Raw genomic sequence first — 21,895 nt, forward strand, 5'->3', positions numbered from 1 at the left:
TTGAGGAATAGTGTGACATTCATTGTCCAAAAGGGCATTTCAAGATCGATCTTGAAGTACAGTACTGTCTGTGATAGGATGATATCTGTCTTCAAGGAAATCCAGTCAATACAACTATTATTCAAATGTATACACCAAGCACAATAGCCAGTGATGGAGGAATTGAAAAATTCTACCAACATCTTTGGTTGGAAATTGATGAAACATGTCATCAATATGAATTGATAATTGGCAATTGGAATTTAAAAGTTGGAAACAAAGGAAGGAATAGAATTTGGAAAATATGATAGAAACTAAGCTGGAGATAGCATGATACAAATTTATAAGACCAATGACTTGTTCATAGCAAATGCTTTTTTACAACAATAGAAAGGGTGACTCTACACATGGACTTCTCCAGCTGGAATACAATTGACCACATCTGTGGGAAGAAATGATGGAGAAGCTCAGTATCCGTTGAAGGCTTCTTACACAAACTAGCTTGCTGAAAGGGAGGAGGACTTGAAGCACTTGCTGATAAAGATCAAGGATTGCAGCCTCCATTACAGATTATAACCCAATATAAAGAAGACCAGAATCCTCACCACTGGCCCTTTAGGTAGCATCATGATAAATGGAGAAAAGATTGAAGTTGTCAAGGATTTTGTCTTGCTTGGCTTCACAATCAATGCTCATGGAAGCAGCAGTCAAGAGATCAAAGGCCCTTTCATAAATCTACTGCACAAGATCTCTTTAAAGTGTTGAAAAGGATGTTCCTTTGAGAACGATGGCACGCCTCACCAAGTCATGGTATTTTCAGTGGCCTCATATGCACATGAAAGTTGGACATTGAATAAGGAAGACTGGTGAAGAACTGGTGTGTTTGAACTGTGGTGCTGGTGAAGAAGATTGGAGCACCACGGACGGCCAAGAGAACGATGAGATCGGTCTTGGAAGAAGTACAGCCAGAATGCTCCTGAGAAGCAAGGCTAGCAAGACTTTATCTCACAGACTTGGGATGTGTTGTCAGGAGAGACTGGTTCCTAGAGAAGGACCTCAGATGTGGCGAAATAAAAGAAGCAGACAAGAAGACTCACCACAAGACAGATGGACACAGCGACTACAGCAATGGGCTCAAGCGTCAGAACAAGGGTGAGGACGCACAGGCCGAGGGAGGGCTTCCTTCTGCTGCACAGAGGGCTCCTATGAGTGCACCGACCCAAGAGCACCTCACCACCCGACCCCCTTGAGTTAGGTCGCAGCTCCAACGCGGAATGGTACAGACCGCCAAACTACCCAGGGCCCAAGGCCAGCAGCATGTTTGGGAGTCCACACAGCATCCTACTTTCTGACCTGCTGCCACTAAGTCAGGGTTTTCCCTGCGACAGTCATACCCATCGCTATGGATACCGCCATAAGCCTGGGGTCTCTCCTGGGTGCTCTCTCTTCTAACCTACAGGCAACAAGCTCAGGGTTTTCCTACTACCCTGCAAGACACTCCCCCTTAGCTTAGGAGTCCCCAGACAACCCTCCACCTTCACCTCGGACCTACTGCCTCCACGACTTCAATGTTACGAAGAGTTGGTTCCCACACATAAGGAATGATCTCTCCAACAGAAGGAAACCCTGGTCCTGCACCATCCTCATCATCGTTGCTATGTATTACATAGATACGTGTGTGTATGTGTATACATAAATAATTTTATTGGGGCCTTTTACAGTTATTAAAATAAGCCATGTATCAGTTGGATCAAGCACATTTGTACATATGTTGCCATCATCATTTTCAAAACATTTTCTTTCTATTTGAGCCCTTGATATCAGCTCCTCTTTTCTCCCTTCCTCCGCGACCCTCCCACCCTCGTGAACCTTTGATAAATTGTAAATTATTATAATTTTCATATCTTAAACCACCCGCTGTCTCCCTTTACCCACATTTCTGTTGTTCATCCCCCCTGGGGGGTGGGGTGGGGCTAATACATCGATCATTGCGAGCGGTTCCCCCTTTCTCTCCCTTCTCCCCCCGCCCCCCCACCTTCCCCCTACCCTCCTGGTATTGCTACTCCCATTCTTGTTCCTGAGGGGTTTTTCTCTCCTGGATTCCGTGTGTTGAGAGCTCTTGTCTGTATCAGTGCACATACTCTGGTCTAGCTGGATTTGTAAGGTAGAACTGGGGTCATGATGGTGAGGGAGGAGGGAGCATTAAAGAACTAGAGGAATGTTGTGTGTTTCTTCGGTGCTATACTGTACTCTGGTTGGCTCATCCCTTCCGTGAGGGGATGTCCAATTGTCTACAGATGGGCTTTGGGTCTCTACTCTAACCCCCCTCATTCGAATTGATATGATTGTTAGTTTTGGGTCTTCTGATCCTGTTGACACCTCCTGATCACACAGGCTGGTGTGCTTCTTTTTTTTATGTGGGCTTTGTTGCTTCCTTGCTAGATGGCTGCTTGTTTAACTTCAAGCCTCTAAGACACCAGACACTATCTTTTAATAGCTGGGCACCCTCAGCTTTCTTCATTACATTTGCTTATGCACACATTTTGTCTTCATCAATCGTCTTTGGAAGATGAGAATCATGGAATGTGAAGTTATTAGAACAAAGTGTTCTTGCGTTGAGGTAGTACTTGAATAGAGGCCCAATATCTGTCTGCTTCCTTAATACTTAACAGATAAATGTATGTACATAGTCTTATATCCCTATCGTTATATATTAATATATTTACACATGTACATGCCTATATTTATAACTCTATAAATATCTTTTGCTACCTAGTTCCTTCCTCTATTTCCTTTTACATTCCTTCTGTCCCACTGTCATGTTCGACTTTCATTCATCTCTCAGGAATTCCTCTGTTATATTGCACTTGATCGAACCCCACCAAGCATTCTACTCCCTCCTCGCCATCGATTTTAGAACCCTAGGTCCCTTGTCCTTGGGTTTGTTGGCTCCCCACTTCCTTTCCCTCGCCTCCCCCTCTCCCCCGTCCCCCTGGATCCGTCAGTCCTGTTGTTTGCGATGTTTATCTTGCCTATCTTAAAAAAATAGACATGAAAAAAAAGGTGGGGGGAAGCCTATAACTTGTTCCAGGTCTGTCTGCCAACCCTTATGTATGTTTTCCAATCGCGTCTGATGAGATGCCAAGCCCTGCCCTCTGAATCTAAGTCCATTTTCAGGGTTCCTCAGGGACTTGGTTGCTTTGCTCCCCTTGCTGCTCTGTTACACTCGCTCCCTCTGTGGTTCGCCATAGTGTGTGTGGGGGGTTCAGAGAGGGCACAACTCCCGCACTGTGTCTCCACTGCTGTCCCCTGCAGCACTATGGGTCAGCGAGGGGCCGGACGTCTGTCTCCTGGTGAGGCTGGCCCTAGGACTGTCTTCATGCCTTGGATGCTCCAAGCAGGAGTGTCATCCCTGGCGCTAAGAGGGCCAGGGGATTGCTATTTATTTCTTACTTGCAAATGATATGAGTGATAAATCCCAGATTTTATTGGATCACCTTTCTTTGGTTCAAAAATTTACCAAACTAACTCATAAACTCATGGAGAGTGTTATATTTATGATCAGAGCTTTATTATAGCCACACAAAAAAACCCTGATGCAAATGAAGAGACACAAAAGGGAGGGTCTGGGAGAGTCCCCACTGCACAGCTTCCGTGTCCCACTGGGTGTGTTCCTGCCCCACGTGTGTCAGGAAACTCGAGGAGCTGCCAGGTCTCAATTCCGTACCGGGGCCTCATTGTGTAGGCATGAGTGATTAAATCATACGCTCCTCTCTCTCTGAGGTCAGCTGGCATCAGGCCACCTGGCACCTTTGTGGCCTGGCCTGGCCAGGCACCCACTCATTTGCACAAGCCCCCAGGTGTTATTCAGGTCTTAGATAACAACAAAAACAAACACATACAAAACCAAAAACCAACCTGCTACCTTTGAGTTTCTAGCCCATTCTGATTCACAGTGGCCCTACAGTAAGCTGACCAGATTTTAACATTGGTAAAGCGGGACGCCATTGACAAAACTCATATCCTGGCGAAACAGCCACATGGCAGCCGAGAACCGTATACCCTAGCTTGTCATGCATTCTTTCCAAAAACCGGGACTTTTTAAAAATGCCGCAGGATGCGGGAAAAATTGTTAAAAATTGGGACTGTCCCACCAAAAGCGGGACGTCTGGTCACCTTACCCTATAGGACAGAGTAGAATTCTCCCATAGGGTTTCCAACACCGAAATCTTTACGGAAGCAGACTGCCACATCTGTCTCTCAGGGAGCAGCTAGCGTGACTTACCCACGGAGCCACACAAAACAAAACACAACACAACACACCTCGCTCCCATCGAGTCGATGGCAACTACTTGGACAGGGTGGAATCCCCCTGTGTGTTTCACGGACTGTAACTCTTCAGTTACTCTACAGGAAAGCTCATCTTTCTCCCGAAGAGCAGCTGGTGGTTTCAAACTGCCGGCCTCGCAGTTAGCAGCCACAACCACTACACCACCAGGGCTCCTTCCGGAACAGAGACACCCAATTACTCATGAAATCCCAAGGATTTCACCTTACCTCGTAAGAAACAAGGGCCGAGACCAAATGATGTTAAGTCTTATTCCTTAATCCCCAGAGGGAGTGCTTTCCCCAAACATGTAGGATTAATATCTCTACATCAAAGATAACAGGAAGAGACCCCATTCTTCAGCACTAGTACAGCGTAGTGGGTTCTGCTTTGGGCCGCTAACCAAAAGGTTAGCAGTTCAAAGCCCCAGCCCCTCCAAGGGAGAAAGAGGAGGGTGTGTAGTATTGTAAAGCATTACAGTTACTAGGAAATCCACAGGGGTAGTTCTACCTTGTCCAGTAGAGATGGAAACAAGCTACGTTTCTTTGTTGTTTGTTTGTTGTTATTTGAGCACCCCAAACTGGGAGGTCATTGTCTTGCTGATGCGGGGACTTTTCTGAGGAAGTTGGCTTCGGTGGCCTCGTGGCCTCTTCCGCTCCCCTTCTGCATCTGCCCTGCCCTCTTCCACTCGATCTTCTAAAACTTCAGGGTGAAATACTTGCAGAAGAGGAAAGCTTCATGCGCACCACAGAACCAGGGCAGGCAGGGGCCTTTCTTCTCCCTTCCTTGGACTCTCTCTCCTGTCTTCAGGTCTGCCCCCACCCCCACTCCCGACTCTCAGTAGGGGCATTCTGAGTCAAGAAAGGCAGCTGAGCTGTCTACCTTTCATAAGGCCAAGCCCGTAATCAGTGATGCCCAGAGTGACTCACCAACCCAGGGCCAGGGCTCTCATTCCCACAGTCAGTTCCGGTGGCTTTCCAGCCAAACCCGCGTGAGTCCCTCCCAGTCTGTCCAGTTTTACTAACTGTTTGGACGAGGGGATGCCCTCTCTATGGAAACTGCTTATAATGCATCACGTTCCCAAACTTCTCTCATTAGATTAAAACCACTGGAGAGTTTGTCATCATCGTGATTTAGGAGAAGATCTATGTATTCCTGGCTCTTACTTTGAGGAGTAAGATGTTTAACCCTGAAGTTGAGAATACATGATTTCCATTGTTGACGCCGCCAATGTTTGGGTCTTTTGTTGTTGTTGTTGTTACCAGATAATAGTTTGGAAGGCATCCCGTTTATTTGTAAGACTGGATAGTGTCGCTGAACGTCAGGGAGGAAAGGCGACAGCCCACAAACTCACTGTCATCGAGTCAATGCCCACTCCTAGTTGATGCGGACTCTTGGCTACCCTGCAGGACCCGGCAGAACTGCCCCTGCAAGATCCCGAGACTGTCCCGCAGTCCTGCGCAGAACCCCTTGAGCCACCAGGGTTCAGGGAGGGAGAAGGGAAGCAAATACAAGCTCCACCAAAGCAAACAGTGCCACCAAGGTGATTCTGACTCTGACTCCTTGCAACCCTATGTAGGGTTTCCAAGAGTATAAATCAGTTAGAGGGCAGATAGCCTCGTCTTTCCCCTCAGAGGAGCTGGTGGGTTTGAACCACCAACCAAGCAGTGTAGCAATCCAACACTTGCTCAACGGCATCCCGGGGGTTCGCGAGACAGGGCCCGTGACAGAAAATAGGGCTGAGCACTAAACAGAGAGTGTGTACACGGTGTTGGGCAAGCCTGAAGGCGCTCTAGGGAGGACCAATGAAGAATGAGAAGTAGGAGCCATGTGAGCTTCTTTGTGGGGGTGAGGATGGGGGTTCAAGTCAGTAGAATATGGGGCAATGTCTGAAATTTCGCCATAAAACGATTGGAGCTGCATACGCTATTAAGTGACCTCAATAGGCAATATTTCAAAGACCAGTATGAGAGCAGAGGAGACAGACAGACAGACAGATGTCTCTGACTCGGGCGACCTCAGGCTGTAAGACAGAGCGCTGCTCTCTAGGCTTCCCGAGGCAGTACATCGCGGTGGAAGCTGGAGCAGCTGGACTGCCATCTTTCTACTGCGGAGCAGCTGGCGGATTCGAACTGATGACACTGCGGTCAGCGACCGAACACGTGATACGATGCCACCCGGGTTCCCTAACCGAAAGACATTGTTCCCCAATTTTGTTCAGAAGATAAAGAATTCAGAATATTCAAACTGGGTCCACAACTTCATAGGGCGTGGGCTACTGCTTTGGTGGGCCGAACCAAAACCGAACTCACTGCCCTTGGGTCAACGTGACTCGTCGCGACCCCCTGCCGGTCTCAGAGACTCACTTTCTCCCGCGGAGCTGGGGGTCGCAGCCCAACACGTCAGCACGATACCACCTTTCCTGACAATGAAACCCGGGACTCCAAATCCGAAGCAGAGGTTCGGGTCTTTACTAGGAAGAGGGTCTGAGGGTCTGGGAGGTGTCACCGCGGCGACCCCCTCAGGCACTTTCCCTGAACCAGCGAGCCCCGGGAGCCCTAGGACCCCGTACTTTGCATGCTGCCCGGCCTCGGCAGACAGACAGCGGGTGCTAACGGTCCGCGAGGAGACCTGCTCTCCATCGGGTTTTCACAGGCTATGTTTGGGGCACTAGATCGCCACGCCTTTTTCCAAGGCGCCTCTGGGTAAACTTGAACCTTTAACCTTCACTTAGCAACCCAGTGCCCTAACCGGTTGCGCCATCAAAGGGCTCTAAGGTTAGGGAGGGGAGGATTAAAAAGTGTGTGTGTGTGTGGGGGGGGGCGGGTTCTGGAACGTTTCCCTCGAGAGGAAGCAACCGAGGAGCGGGCGTTCCGAGGAGTTCGGCAAAGTGCTCGGATCCCTCCGTGGGGAATTTCGGGAGGTGCACTGGCCCGTGCACTTGCAGGGTTCCGTGCCCATAGGATGAGGGGGGCCCCGCGGGACACCTTCCCTGCCCCACGTACCCAATAGCCCACGCCAGCGGAGGTTCGCGGAGCCAATAGTCGACTTCTGTCGAGACCCGTCCAGCCAATAGCCGGCCCGGTGCGTTCCGCCGTGGACCGCCTGTCTGCGCCCGCCAATCAGACCTCGGGCCACCCTGGCACCGCCCCTGGCACCCGCCCCACCCAGCCGCCCCGCCTCTAACTCGCTCCAACGGGGCCGGGCGAGACGGGGGCGCGCGCTCGGGGGCGGGCGGGAGGGGGGGGTCAGTCCCGGTCCCGGCCCTCCGCGCGGGTGGGCACGGAGGCCGCCGCGCCGGGCAGCAACCCCACGCCCACCCCGGAGGCCCCTGACCCCGCTGACCCTCTCCCCCAGCCCATGGTACGAGGCTGGGAGCCGCCGCCCGGGCCGGACTGCGGTGAGTGACCCCCAACCTTCGACTTGCCCTCGTAGACCCTGTACAGTCCCCGAGCTCCAGAGCCCCGTTCCCTCGCAGGGAGGAACATGCTAGATTCGAAGCCGCCGGCGCCCCCTCCTTTCTCCTCTGGACTTTGCGGCCCGCTGTCGTACCTGGGGTAGGGTGAGTGGGTGTGTAGGGAGGAGGGGAGGTTAGGTTGGGTTGGGACGCCCTTGGTGCGGGGAGAATGGAGGTTGGCCTGCTCCCTGGGGCTCACCGTCCCCAGTGTAGCAACTTTTTGTTCTCTGACCCAGTTCGGAGCCTCCTAGAGTGCTTGTGAAATGGAGGACAGGAGAAACGTTTACTTCCCAGGCCTACCAAGCACCCCACCACCACCAATGGCTACTTCCTGGCGACCTCAACGCGTACATGGCCTTCTGGGGGGAACAATGACCATTGGGAATAAAGGGTTAACAAGAAACTGCCCCTTCTGATCCCCTAGCCAGCCTGCTCAGAAAACCTGCTGGGAAAGTGAGAACTCAAGTCCCCAAAGGTTCCTGGTGTTGCACCCTAATCTGAGACTTCTAAACTGGAAGAAGACTCAAGAGGAGCCCTACTTGGTAATGTGGAGATTAGGAGATTTTTCATCCTGTGACCCTCCTCCTCCTCGCCACGTACTGGAAGCCCTTTTATGATGAGGCTAGGTAGATGGCAGCAATCAAGAAAGCCAGTTAAAGTTGGCAGTTTAAAAAACGATGTGTACATATCTTGAACATAATTAAAAGTATATTCGTTTCCCCAGTGTTTTGGTCTGGGGCCAAGAAGGTTTCTTTGTGTAAGTCTGCTGATTGGCCTTCTCAGTTGTCTTTCCTGGTATAAGCTACAAGAGTGATTCTCAAACCTGACTGCCCTACGAGAACTTGTAACATCTACTGATGCCTGGGCCCCGGGGCCAAACTAATTGTATTAGAAGGGGGAAACAGGGCCTGTTTGCTTTGTTTTGGTGTTTGTTTCCCAGGTAATGTGCAATCGATGATTTCCAGTTTCTATTTCTTTAAAATAGGATGAGCATTTACACACTAAGAGGCAACAGGGGTACAAATTGAAACAGTTTTAAGCCCCGCCCCCATCTCTTATAGCTGTCTTGCTATCTTCTAATTCAACTATTTAAACATTGTGTCATGTCCAAGTCAAAGCTTTTGACATCGTTTTCATAGGACTAGTTTGTAATGCTGTGTTTTTTTCCTCAGGTTTATGTGCTGCTTAATTATGTAATAAAAAGACAGGAAAAACGAGTGGCATGAGCAGGGTTGGAATCACTGGGCTCTGCACACAGGGCAGTGTGGGGCAGCAGATCTTGTTGCAGTACAGTCTACTAGCTTCTAGTATCAGTGCTCCCTGGGCATCACTTACGTCATCCACTGGGTCACTGGGCTCCAGGCCCAGTTGCATACCCTCCCTTCCACTCATCAGCATACAGACCTGTGAATTCTATCTACACTACTTCAAATTCTCTAGAGTGTCCCATCTATTCTTTGTATTCATTCACATCTTTTTAAGGGATTGCCACTGTTGCCTTAAACTGGGAGGGCATATGACAACTTTGTAACTGGGCTCCTGCAGTCAGTGAGCCAACCCCTGGAGATGAGGGGAAGCTAGGGGTGTTTATTGTGGAGGTTAGCCATGACTTTCTGGGAGTCCCTCTGCCCTGTTATTCGATTCTCAGGTTCATGATCCAAAAGCTAAGAATCACATAAGGAGAATACCATCAAATTCTTTCAGATCCTTAAAACTGTATCACCAAAATACACTTCAGGCAGTGTGTTAAGTTTTCTGAATAAGAGCTATAGGGAATTTACAAGGACCATATCTAGTGCCCCTCTGACTTTCTCTGGCTTTATCCATAAGCCCAGGCCCAAGCCTAACGTTGTAAAGCGCCAGCCTCTTTATCCATGGGCTCTGAGAAGAATGACTAGACTGGAGCTTAAGGTAGCCGCTTTCTGCCATTTGCCCAGGGGCGTGTTGGGGGTGAGGGTGGGTGGGGAAGGGAAGGATGTTAATACCACTCCACATTTTTCGCTAGTGATTTTAAGTAGCAGTAAGATGTAGCTGGCAGAATATACTTTGTTGACGATTACTTCCTTATACAGAATATAGACTTAGTAGTTATTGGGACTAGATTGTTCCTCCCTCCCCCATTACCTGGAGTTCTTCTCCAGCTTCAACTTGTTCTTTTTCTACCCAATCCAAACTGGAGACCTAAGAACATAGCATATGGTGGTGTGCTCATTGTGGTTTTGATTACTGTAGGAGCTCTCCCTGCTTGCTAGTGTTCATGTGCCACTGTGATTGTAGCTTCCATGATTTCAGAACCAGATTCTTCCCGGGAGGTGCCATCTGTACAGGAAGTCTCCCACAGCTTGTGTTTTCTGTCCGTGAAAACTGGATGCGTACAGTAGGCCAAATGTGCCTACTTGTCACTCATGGACAAGGTTAGAGTCCAGAGACTGAGTCAGTCTGAGAAAATGGAGGATTATTACACCATTACATGGCTATTACATAGCTGCCAAATTACATCATTACTCAACTGCCAAGCCCCGGGGGGTGGGGGGTGGGGGCGGGGGATGGCCCAGCCAAGTTGACACATCACAGCTAGCATTATGCTTGACCCTCACCTCAGCATTCGTTAGGACCAGGTGTACATCGATGATGTACAAAATAGTAAGTGATTTTTGTTGTTGTTGTTGCTGTTATAAATGCAACATGCTGGACTAGGTGAGTTGACAAATGAGGAGTTAGGTGGACATTATTTGTGTTACTGCATGCTACCTTGAAATGATGAAAATCTAAACCATATCAAACAATTCACATGAATGAAAGTAAAATTCCTCTTCGCAGGCATGTAGCTGTACCTGCCTTGTGTTCCTGATGGCAGCCTTCCTCCCTCACAATGAACGACTTTCTTTTTTCAGCTACCTTTCCCTCATATCTAACCTGTTATTGTCTCCTTCCAGAACAGATCATGTGAGGGTTAGTCATTGTCAGGTATTACAGTTATCAAGTAGGCTCCAGCCCTGGGGTTTGGTGGTGCCCCTGCTGGGCCACAATTTCTAAGTGGTGATCTAGCCCCTGGCTAGGCAAGCACTTCATCACAGGCCGCTCTGCGCCTGTGTCTGGACGGAGCCTGGGAGGAGAAAAGGTGATGGTGACGGGTGCTTCAAGGCACTGCACCTGGCAATCAAAAAGGGCTTAGCCCCAAATGGTCAACTTTGGGCTCGGCCTTCCACAGCAGTGGCTGTCATGCTGCTTTGCAAAGCTGCCAAGTTCCATTCTGAAATTTCATCCAAGTCCGAAAACATAAAAAGCATACACTCTCCTCCACTGCTAGTTAGAACTAGCCCAAAAAACCCACGGCCATTGAGTGGATTGCGATTCTTAATACCTTATGTAGAGTTTCTGAGACAAAATGCTTAGGGGAGTGACAACCTCATCTTTCTCCCAAGGAGTGGCTGGTAGGTTTGAACCACCGGCCTTGAAGTTAGCAATCCAACACTCTGTTCCATAGGGCTCTGTGAAAACAGCCACTTGAAGGGCTCCATTTTTGTCTCCTTTATCTGAGAGGAGCACTTCTATCAAAATCACCCTGGCACTGGTCATGATAAAAGCTGCCTTGTGCTGAGCCATGACTGTGTTCTTGGCTGGGGGCCAAGGAGGGGGCAAACTTTTGAGACGGAAGAGCCAATCCTGTCCCTTACAACAATTTAAAAATTACTTGGGAACCATAAATATATTTTTGCAAACATATGAAATCATAATCTGAGTAGTATCCTTCATATGAAACCACGATCATTTCATTTTCAGTTTGACTCCAGAGCCACATGTAAGTACCAAACGAGCCACATGTGGCTCAGGAGCCACAGTTTGCCAGCCTGTTCTAGGCAACACGGAGTGCACCTTTTCACATGGTCCTAACAAACTCCCAAGGGAGATGCTGGGAAACTCCAGCTTAGAGAGCATTAATGACTTGCCCACGGGGTGGGCGTGGGGTACTCCAGAAAGAAGTGGCAGACCAGTTTCTGATTCACTCCTTATGTCCTCCTCATGCACGGTGCCAGATACCCTAAGTGGTGCACTACTAAATACTATAAGGTTCGGGGTTCAAACCTATCCATGGACCTTAGAAGAAAGCTTTAGTAATTTGCTTCCTTAAAAAGCAGCTAAGAAACCCCACTGGAGCACATCTACTTGGTAACACCTGGGCCAGAATCAACTTGACACCAATGAGTTTGCCTTTTGGTTTATACATAGTGCCAAGCACACAGCGGGGCTTGGAAAAAACATGTAACGGCTCACACACTCAATGTTGTTCACACTTTTTTGGCATATAAAGACCATGAAGCTCACGACAGTAACTTAGCCCAAGGTCACGTGGCTGTTAAGTGGCAGCACACCGGGATCATTTTCACAGGTTTGCCTTACTCAAGAAGGCCTACACCGCCCCGCTCTGCCATTCTCCTAGGAATGTTCACATACGCTCTGCTAGTTCTCTTCCTTTACTGCTTTTGGGTCGACAGGACCTTCTGTGAGATTTGCTTGTTAAATAGGACTGAAGGGGAACATACTTTAAAACGCTGCTGAGTTTTTCCTGATGCTACATTGCTCTGCCTCTGAACTCTTTGAGCTTGAGATTTATTTTCCTGATTCACGTGGTACCATTTAAGTAGGGACCCTGCCCCGTCCTTTACAGGTCCTCCGAAGACAGCCTCGACCCCAATGGGATCCTCCTGTGGCAGGTGTGCTAACCTGGGTCTCCGGGAGAACATTCTATCAACGGAATTATTTTTGGAACTGACCTGGGCAGGCGTTACAGGAATGAAGCACAGTTGGGGAGCTATCCCAGCAGCCCCCACACATGGAGCCCTGCTGGAAAGGGGGGGCAAGGGCTGGCCCCAATTCCCAATAGGTCTGTCCACCTGGATTTGAGAAGAAGCTGGCTTGAGGAGATAAGAGCCTGAGGCCTTTGGCCCAGTGCAGAACAGGGCTGGTCGGGTCTGAGGGAGCTCAGCCGAGCTCTCCTGAGAAAGGCTAGAGGCTGAGCAGCTGGAAGACAAAGGCAGGGGGAGGGGATAACCTTTGTTCCCAGGCTGACTTGGGGGAGGGAACATTCCCCTCCATCCTCACGTGACCAGAACCCCTGGAGAAGCGATCCCTACTTATCCTGGAGCCCTGACCTATCTTTCACCCAGAGAGATGGATTTAGGGTTTAAAGGTACTAGTACTCCCCTCCCCCACTACTCCACCACCAAGTTAAAAAGGACGAAAATGGGTCAGGGGGCTGGGCAGAGGAACCGCTGCTCTGTGAACGTAGGGGGTGAGCCTTGGGCAGTCATTTCCAGAAATGAGGCTGAACTGGAAAATAAAGGCTAACACTAGTGCTTCCTTCTTAATCACTAAAGGTGTGTGTGTGTGTGTGTGTGTGTGTATGTATGTGTGTGTGTGTGAGAGAGAGCAAGAGAAGGGGAGAGATCACACTCTAGTCATGTGACTGGGGGTCATTTCAACTTCTGTGGACTTCTGTGTTTTCCTATGTAAAGTGGGCATTAGATCAGGCCCTGGGGATGCCCCATGGTTACTCACTGGTTAAAGCAACACAACGTAGTACAAATAATGATGATCGGTTTGGTGTCCAGCGGCTCTTAGGGCAGAAATTGGGTAACGTACTAAAGAGGAGCCCCCATGACTGAGCTATTTCTCTTCTTATTTCAGCAATTTCTGACGGGCTCAAATCAGAAAACACCATGCCTCCTAATAAAGAGGCCAGCAGTCTTAATAGCTCCCTTGCGGGTCTCATCTGTCTCCCTCCCATCTCTGAGGAGCTGCAGCTCGTGTGGACCCAAGCAGCCCAGACCAGTGAGCTGGACGACAATGAACACTTGCTCCAGACCTTCAGCTACTTTCCCTACCCCAGCCTGGCAGACATTGCCCTTCTTTGCCTACGTTACGGGCTACAGATGGAGAAAGTCAAGACATGGTTCATGGCCCAGCGCCTCCGCTGTGGCATTAGCTGGTCATCTGAGGAAATAGAGGAGACCCGGGCCCGAGTCGTATACCACCGGGACCAACTCCATTTCAAATCTCTTCTCTCTCTCACTCACCATGCAGGGCGGCCTCCAGAGGACGTGGCGCCCTCTCTGAGCGAGCCCACCCAGATCAAAGGATTGAAGGTAGAGCCCGAGGAGTCCCCTCAGGTACCACCAGTGCCGCCTCCAAGTCACCAGAAGGGAAAGGAGCCTTTGATGGCACATGGGAGTAGGGCATTCTCACATCAGTCAGAGTTTTGGCAAGATCTTCAAAGTAGTGGCCCCTCTAAGGAGCAGGCAGTCAGGGGTCCTGCCCAGTCACGTGGCCTGGGCACTGTAGCCTGGAACCACTCCAGCGCTGCCCACCAGCCTCGGGCTCCGGAGAAGCCCTCGCCATTCTCGTTCCTTGCCAGTAGCTGTAAGAAGGAGTCAGCATCGAGTATGACTCCCTCCTCTTCCTCTACCTCTTCCTCCTCTTCCCAGGTCCTGGCTAATGGAGCTGCTGCTGCTTCGAAACCCCTCCAGCCCCTGGGCTGTGTCCCGCAGCCACTGTCACCCAACGAGCAGGCCCTTCCCCCTCACCTGGAGCCAGCCTGGCCGCAGGGCCTGCAGCATAACTTAGCCCCAGGCCGGGCTGGCCCAGCGGAGTGCCTTTCTGCTGACATGCAGCGCCACCAGCGAAAGACCAAGCGCAAAACCAAAGAGCAGCTGGCCATCCTCAAGTCCTTCTTTCTGCAGTGCCAGTGGGCGCGGCGGGAGGACTATCACAAATTGGAGCAGATCACTGGCCTACCTCGGTCCGAGATCATTCAGTGGTTTGGAGACACACGCTATGCCTTGAAGCATGGGCAACTCAAGTGGTTTCGGGACAACATAGTACCTGGTGCCCCTAGTTTCCAGGACCCAGCCCTTCCCACCCCACTGCCGGCAGCCCGCTCCTTGAATGAATGGGCTGAGACACCGCCGCTGCCCACCCCCCTACCCCCCCCAGACATACAGCCCTTGGAGCGGTACTGGGCAGCCCACCAACAGCTACAGGAGCGGGACATCCCTCAACTGAGTCAGGCCTCTAGACTTAGCGCCCAGCAGGTGCTGGACTGGTTTGCTTCTCGATTGCCAGAGCCAGCTGAGGTGGTGGTTTGTCTCGATGAAGAAGAGGAGGAGGAGGAGGAGGAAATGCCAGAAGATGATGGGGATGAAGAGGAGGAGGAGGAGGACTACGACGACAACGATGATGATGTGACCATACAGGACTGAACCGGTGGGGGGCTGCGGGAGGGAAGCCTGTTACTAAAAAGATGAACTAATTGAGTAACGTTAAACAAAGAACCCACTTTTTTCAATTCCCTTGTGGCAAAGAACTGAGAAGCTTTGTGTTCTTGGTGGTAGGGGCCGGAGGGGGGCTAGCAGGGGTGGTGCAGGGAGGCACGAAGTAAGGTAGGACCGGAGGGGCAGAGACCCAGCCTCTCTCCTCCACCAAGGGCATGCTAAGGATCTGGCCCCGACTCTGGGCTGAGAAACAGCTCGTGCTCTCAGAACTGCTGCTCTTTCCCCTTAGTTCTCTACAGAGAGACCCAACCTTGGCCCTTCTGCTCTAGGAGGACTGGATGGGGGGGAGGGGGGGAGGGGAAGGACCTTGAGTCAGTGGATAATTCCATTGCATCTGCCAGTCCTACCAATTCCCCTGGAATATATGAGGCTGCCTTGCGCCCCTCTTTTCTCTCTGAGCACAATTCCACACACAGAACGCAGCGAAGAATCTCAGTATGCTCCAATCTCTTCACAGATCCTTCCTCTTCCTCCCACCGACTTTGTGTTTTACCTGTTTCGTAACTCGAATCACACAGGTAGCACAATACTTTCATTTCGGATACTGGGACCACTTTGCCTTGTACCTTTTTCTCCAAAACTCCCTCTCTGTTCACTGTTTGTCTCAGGGTAAATCTCCATGGAGCTTGTGAAATGTTGAACAATTGGGTGGGGAATAATTTAGACTTGATATTTATTGGAGGTGGGGGTTAGGGGAGATGTCCTTACAAGAAGTAGAAGTAGGTTAGAAAGGACGGAGGTGCGGGATGATTTCTGCTGGTAAGAAGGACAGTGGAGATAGGCTTCAGGTTTGGTTTTACAATCCTGACTACCTCCTGGCCAGCTTGACAGAGACTGGTTTTTTATCTTTTTGGTGTCGGCTCAATTGTGTCCAGAAAAAGAGACTTTCCCTTCTTTTATAGGTCTGTCTGGAAAACATGGACCATTGTCTTTAAGTTAATTATTAATGTTTTAGAATGGAGTTCATCATTTGTAAAGCAAACTAGATATCAATGGATAATTAACCATCTAAAAAAGAGTGGAAGTACCCAAATTGCTAGAATAAAAAGGCCAAAAGTAAAATTGTTTCTCTGTCCTCCACTTTGCTGTTCAATATGGGTCAGGGATCAAGGGACCCAAGTTCACTAACATTCTGACTTGGTACACCTTAAAAAATGAACTAAAGTACCGTCTTATCAGAGTACAAAGGCACTGGATAGCTTGGCAGTTTGAAATACATTGGAAGATCTCAGGATATTTAGGAGATTCACATCTGATGTGGCGATTTAGCTGAATTAGGATTCAGAGCTCGCTCTGGATGTACAGTTAAGATGGGAAGGTCCCAGCTTAACACAGTGGCTTGGGGCTTTTTGTTTTGTCCTTTTATTTGAAAGAGATATTGTGGTACGTTAAGAAAACAATTTTTTTTTAAGCAGTAGGTCAGAACCTATCAGCAGGCAGGTGGTTTCCCAATCATCAGCTGGTGGTGGAGATAATTTCTGAGGTTTTCTCAGGGACAAAGATGAAATTGGGTCACAGGTGACTCCACCTTGTCCCCAAAGAGGAAAGCATCTAGGGATGTCATGAAATAATCCATTGAGAATACTAGGAAGGGTAGTGGGGTCTTAGGTCAGCCACAGGATAGCCCCAAGACCTCCTAATGGGAGATGCCTGTTGTCATTCCCCCCCCCATTATTTTTGCTTGTGGCCAAGCTGCCAGTAGACCACCCATTTAATCCCCCTTTTCTCTCCCTTACTGCTGAAACAGAAATAAATGTTTGACCTACCTCAATGGCAGTGCTTACTACTATTTCCATCATTCTAGAGCTGATAACAGCAGTAGTGCTGTAGCAGTGAAAGGGCATCCTCTTTTATTATCTAGAATAGTCCACTTTGATAGAAAGGCAGCTCAACATGCAGGTGGTCCTCAGCTTTCAACAGGATTAAGTTCCCGTGACTCTACCTAAGTCTGTACTGACATAAGTTGAATACCTTTTATTAACACTATACATCTGACCTTCAAACATATGAGGACAACATTTATACAACAAATTACGTACAGCAAGTTATACCCTGTAGCACTGCAGTATATAACATTAATGAAAGTAAGAAGTCCCCTAAACCAAAAACCAAGCTTGCTGCCAAGTTGATTCACAGTTGTATGGTTCATCAACAGTCACGCTGTGTCGTAAGCTGGGGACTGCCTGGATGTAATCGTAACTGGGCATACGGGAAACAACAGCAAGTTGAAAAAGCATAATACAGTAGGATAAGGAACAGAGTTGTTGCTTGTTAATATTGGTAGTGGGAGAGTATATCCAAAGCTTAAAAATGAAGCCCAGAAAGAAAACACAGTTGATGGAGTATATTACCCCTTCCCAAATCATGCTAAGAATTGTTTTTACAACTTTTTTTAAAAAGTAAAAGATGAAGTGCTATGTGTGTGTTGTGGGAGAAGTAGAAGCACCTTCCTGAAGCACCAGCGTCCTCTAAGGCTTGACCCTTTTCCTGGGAGGTAAAGGAGGGTGTGTAGGGCAAAGTTCACTTAGCACAGAGTGAAACCAGGAAGCAAGGCAGGGGTCCATTTCCAAGGCCATCGTCACCCCTGGGGATGCCACAGTCCTTCAGCTGTAGGTGTAGCTCAGACTGAAGGTGGTCCAAACGTAACCTGGCTAATCTCATCTGCCTCTGTGGCTCGTGGACATCTGCAGTAAGGAGAGGAAGGCAGATTAGGGGGCCTTATAACAGGGGCGGGTAAGGTCCTCAAACCCTAAAACAGGGTTTATTGGGACAGTCAACCACTGCTGCTGTTTCCACTGATAGCATTTCTAAACTAAGAGTTGATATAGCGAGTCTGACAAAGACTTTGTTGCTATGAAACTCAAAACATTTCAGTGGCTTATGGCAGAATGTTAAAAAACTATTTTGGGAAATCTGGAACATATGACTACAACAATATCAGAGATTATTGCTTAGGAGGGAGAATTCTTATGCCTTTGGGGAAGGGGCACTTTCCTCAATAGCTTTTTAAACTTTGTTATGGAAAGAAATTTAAAATACGAAAGAACAGCATAAGGAACTCACATGCACTCACCACCCATCTGAAGAAGGACTCTGGCCCCTCTTGGTTTTCTGCTCTCTCTGCCCTGCCCCTGCACTAGGTCACACTAGAGCAAAGCCCAGACACCACTGAACTTCCCGTCCATTTCTAGTTCCCATGTGTCACTGAAAGTACAGGACTATTTTTTTAAAAAAACTAACTGTGATAGTGCACTTTAAAAAACATGAATTCCTTAATATCAAATGCCAATTTTCCTCTGTCTCATAAATACCCTTTTCTTTTTTTAAATTTTATTTTATAGTTTCAATCAAACCGGGCCTTTCTTTGCTAATGCTTTAAGCCTTTTGGAACACAGTTCTACTCTGACATCAATGGAGCCTCTGTGTTGAAGTCGGTTTGATGGCAACTGGGTTGTCTCTTAAATTTTTCATTTGTTTTATTCCTCCTCTGTGAAGATCTTAGGTTATTTCCCCACTTTGCCTCTTAGGACTTAGGACCCTGATTTCTTGCTGACAAAGGTCATTTGGAATATGAGGGCAAAAGATATATTTATCTTAGTATGAAGGAGCTGCCTTGGGTTACCAGGAGCCTGAATTAGAAAAAAGACCAAGATATCCTCAAAGCCCAAACCATGAGAGATGAGACAAGACTTTTCATTCATTCTCCATGAGAGAGGAGACCAGAGCTTATAAGCCTCTCGTTCCCATGCCTCTCCCTCCTGTTGCATGGATCCCAATTCTCACTGCTGACTCATAACCACCCCCTGTGGGTTTCTGAGACTTTAAGGGAGTAGAAAGCCCAGTCTTTCTCCCTCAGCTGCTGGTGGTTTAAACTGCCGACCAGGCAGATCTAAGCCCAGTGCATAAATACTACACCACCAGGGCTCCCATATGGATTGAAATTAAAGACCCATCATTCCCTAGCTCTCTGGAGAAGTAAAAGTGAGTCTTCCTACTTCTACCAGTCTTCATCCAAAAGATTCCAAAGAAAATAATTTGCTGGAGGCCTATGAGAATATCACTTGTTTCCACACATTTTTATTTCGTCCTGGTGAAGCCCTCCTAGTTTAAATGCTTTTGCCCCTATGGGATCTAATTTCTAAACACTAACTCAGGAAGCGAATCTGACTAGGGTAGAATCTTTGAAACTGAGACCATTCTGGAAAATCATAAGCGTGGTTACTCCGCTTGCAATCCATGTCCTCCTCCACTGGTTACATGTTCCCTAACATGAAGCCCGGCAGAGGCACTTGGTGTCCAAGCCCAGCTCAGTGTTTCATGCAGACAGATGAGAGTGGTCAGTGCTCACCTACAGGAATGGTAGCTGGAAACCAGGAAGGCTGTCCAATGTGCTTCTGCTCTTCCTCTGACCAAAGACTTCTTCAGTCGCATTACCTACGGTCAGGGGAGCAAGGGAGTCCTTGACCTGAGGAACACCACGCAGAAGGGGAAAAGACTATTGGGTAAGCCAGTGGTTCTTCACCTTCCTAGTGCCAGGACCCTTTACTACAGTTCCTCATGTGGTGGTGGCTCCCAACCATAAAATTATTTTCGTTGGTACTTCATAACTGTCATTTTGCTACTGTTATGAATCAGGCGACCCCTGTGAAAGGATGGTTCGACCCTCAAAGGGGTCGCGACCCACAGATTAAGAACCGCTAGGGTAAGCAATGTAAGAGGGGAGTTAGTAAGCTTATCCTTTCCCTAAGAAGACAGAGAGGTCTGAGCTTTGAGTTTGTATATGAGTAGGAAGGTATAGAGGCAATGAAGAAGTTGTGAACTAGCGAGCTAGCAACCTCTCCCCGGGAGGACTGGGTGCAGAGGCACCGTAAGTGAAAAAGATGAGGAAAAAGGAGATTGGTTGTAAATTCTCGTTTACAACAGCTTCAGCAGTGTTTGACAGGTGGATCTCACCATTTTTCCAGCCCAACTTCAGAGGCTAACTTCACTGGTGACAGGATGACTGCTCTTCCTGGAGCACCCAGGGCCTCTGGGACGCCTTCAAGGCTCTCTGTTTGGCTAGTGTGAAGGGCACGGGTGACTTGAATATTAAGGCGGCAAACAAGACGGCGCTCTTAGGGGACAAATCGCCATTCACTTTCACCTTGGAAATGTTCATTTTAGTAAATGTATACCAGTTGAAGCCTCATTCCACTGGGAGTATTATGTTACGTACCTGAATTGTTAGGGGTGAAGACTAGTGAGTGCCCCGAATCCCCATCGTTCAGGGATGGTCTGAAAGGAAAAATCCCTTGTCCAGAGGAGGCCGATGAAGGTCTAAGAAGGGAAAATATGAGGATCTTCAGAGAAAAGGAAAGATATTAAAAAGAAAAAACATATTTGAGAGAAGCACCTATCCTTGTACTTTTAGACCAGAGAGGAGAAATTCTTATAACTGAGAATAAAATAAAATATTCAGATGTAGATTAGACACAGTCCTAGTTAACTTCCTCTCTGGTTTATGAAGCAGATTATAAACATGCTTATTGCAGAAGTAACTCCTGGGCTACCAGGAGCGTGTTGGACCCCAAGCGAAGGGAAGTGTAGTGTTACTCACCTATAACGTAGGCTGTACGTGGAAGCTGGTGAAGGGGTTTCTGGAAAACAGATGAGATTGTGAGATAACCAATGGACTGGATCATCTATATGTTCTGAGGGCTAGGGCAAATGCACCGAAGGATGAGATTTCAGTATCTATGCTAGGCTTGGGGGGAGGTGAAAAAGCCCAAGAATGACCTAGCAGTGTCTCACAAGGGCGATCTCCTCTCCCTTTCTGGGTTGCGGATCAGAGTCCCTAACTGCCTTGATGTGTTTTTCATATATCGATGCCTTGGTTCCCCTCTGAAATGGAGATTACCAGGGAAAATGGCTGATTACAAAGGATCAATAAATAGGACTCTAAAGCATGCTTCACTGCCAGCAAGTTGATGCCAATTCTTAGTGATCCTATAGGCAGAGTAGATCTGCTACTGTAGTTTCCAAGATTGTAAATCTTTAGGGGAGCAGAAAGCCTAATCGTTCTCCCTCAGAGTGGCTGGTGGGTTTGAACTGCTGACCTCATGTTTAACAGCCCACCCTCTGTGCCACCAGGGCTCATTTTTTTCCCCAGCTAAATAATTCCTATAAAGTGTACAATGCCACTCATGAAGTACACATCCCTCAGAATAATCAAACATAGAAGACTAAAAAGGGCAGCCTTTGCCCAAAAACAAAGTGCGGAAAGAGCAGCAAGAAGGCGGAAAGGGAACAGCATAGGCTGGGAGACAACGGGAGGAGTACTATTATATTGAGGGGACTGCAACCAGTGGAAGGAAACAAAACGCAAATGTATTGTTGAAGGTCAAACTAACGTCCTCTACAAAGCTTCACCCAAACCACAAGAAAATGTCCCATAAATAAATAAAGTAGCAAGACCTGCCAGATGGATTCACACAGTGACCTCAACCATGGGCTCAAACATAAAGAAGATTGGGAGGATGGCGTAGGACAGGGCAGTTGTAAACATGCATCAAAAAAGTAGCAAGACCTGCCAGATGGATTCACACAGTGACCTCAACCATGGGCTCAAACATAAAGAAGATTTTGAGGATGGCGTAGGACAGGGCAGTGTTCCATTCTGTTGCTCGTCTGTTTACTATGAGTTCGAACCCACTCAATGGCATCTAACAACAGGACTCCAACTAGTGTGGATAATTAAGGTAGAATTCTAAACAATCCAGCCTTGACCTAGTTAGGTCTAAGGGGTATGGGAGGGACAGGAAT

The 21,895-nt window shown here is 48.3% G+C and overlaps 2 protein-coding genes across 10 annotated transcripts in view; one reads left to right on the forward strand and one right to left on the reverse strand.

The window, feature by feature from the left end:
• The first annotated feature begins 7,622 nt into the window (after window positions 1-7,622).
• On the forward strand, window positions 7,623-15,108 carry HOMEZ (homeobox and leucine zipper encoding). 9 transcript variants are annotated; one of them, XM_045288069.1, is made up of 5 exons: window positions 7,719-7,863; window positions 8,188-8,305; window positions 12,433-12,478; window positions 13,452-13,909; window positions 14,249-15,108. In XM_045288069.1, exons 1-5 carry the CDS (start codon window positions 7,793-7,795, stop codon window positions 15,020-15,022), a joined length of 1,467 nt encoding a protein of 488 aa, XP_045144004.1. In that variant the 5' UTR covers window positions 7,719-7,792; the 3' UTR covers window positions 15,023-15,108. The 9 variants fall into 9 exon arrangements, with proteins under 9 accessions (XP_004698532.1, XP_045144001.1, XP_045144004.1 ...); XM_045288070.1 differs by having other exon boundaries at window positions 7,719-7,868; window positions 13,452-15,108; XM_045288064.1 differs by having other exon boundaries at window positions 13,452-15,108.
• Window positions 15,109-19,442: 4,334 nt separating this feature from the next.
• RNF212B (ring finger protein 212B) overlaps window positions 19,443-21,895 on the reverse strand; it is a 30,896-nt gene continuing 28,443 nt past the window's right edge. Inside the window, exons 11-13 of the mRNA XM_013008764.1 lie at window positions 20,691-20,730; window positions 20,310-20,410; window positions 19,443-19,510 (exon numbers count right to left, since the gene is read on the reverse strand). Of these exons, the coding sequence (XP_012864218.1) occupies window positions 19,443-19,510; window positions 20,310-20,410; window positions 20,691-20,730 (209 nt within the window). The remainder of the gene's footprint in view (window positions 19,511-20,309; window positions 20,411-20,690; window positions 20,731-21,895) is intronic.

The sequence above is a fragment of the Echinops telfairi genome, unplaced genomic scaffold (assembly GCF_000313985.2).
Source record: "Echinops telfairi isolate 266 unplaced genomic scaffold, ASM31398v2 ScPeMD7_18;HRSCAF=68, whole genome shotgun sequence".
Taxonomy (NCBI): Eukaryota; Metazoa; Chordata; class Mammalia; order Afrosoricida; family Tenrecidae; genus Echinops; species Echinops telfairi.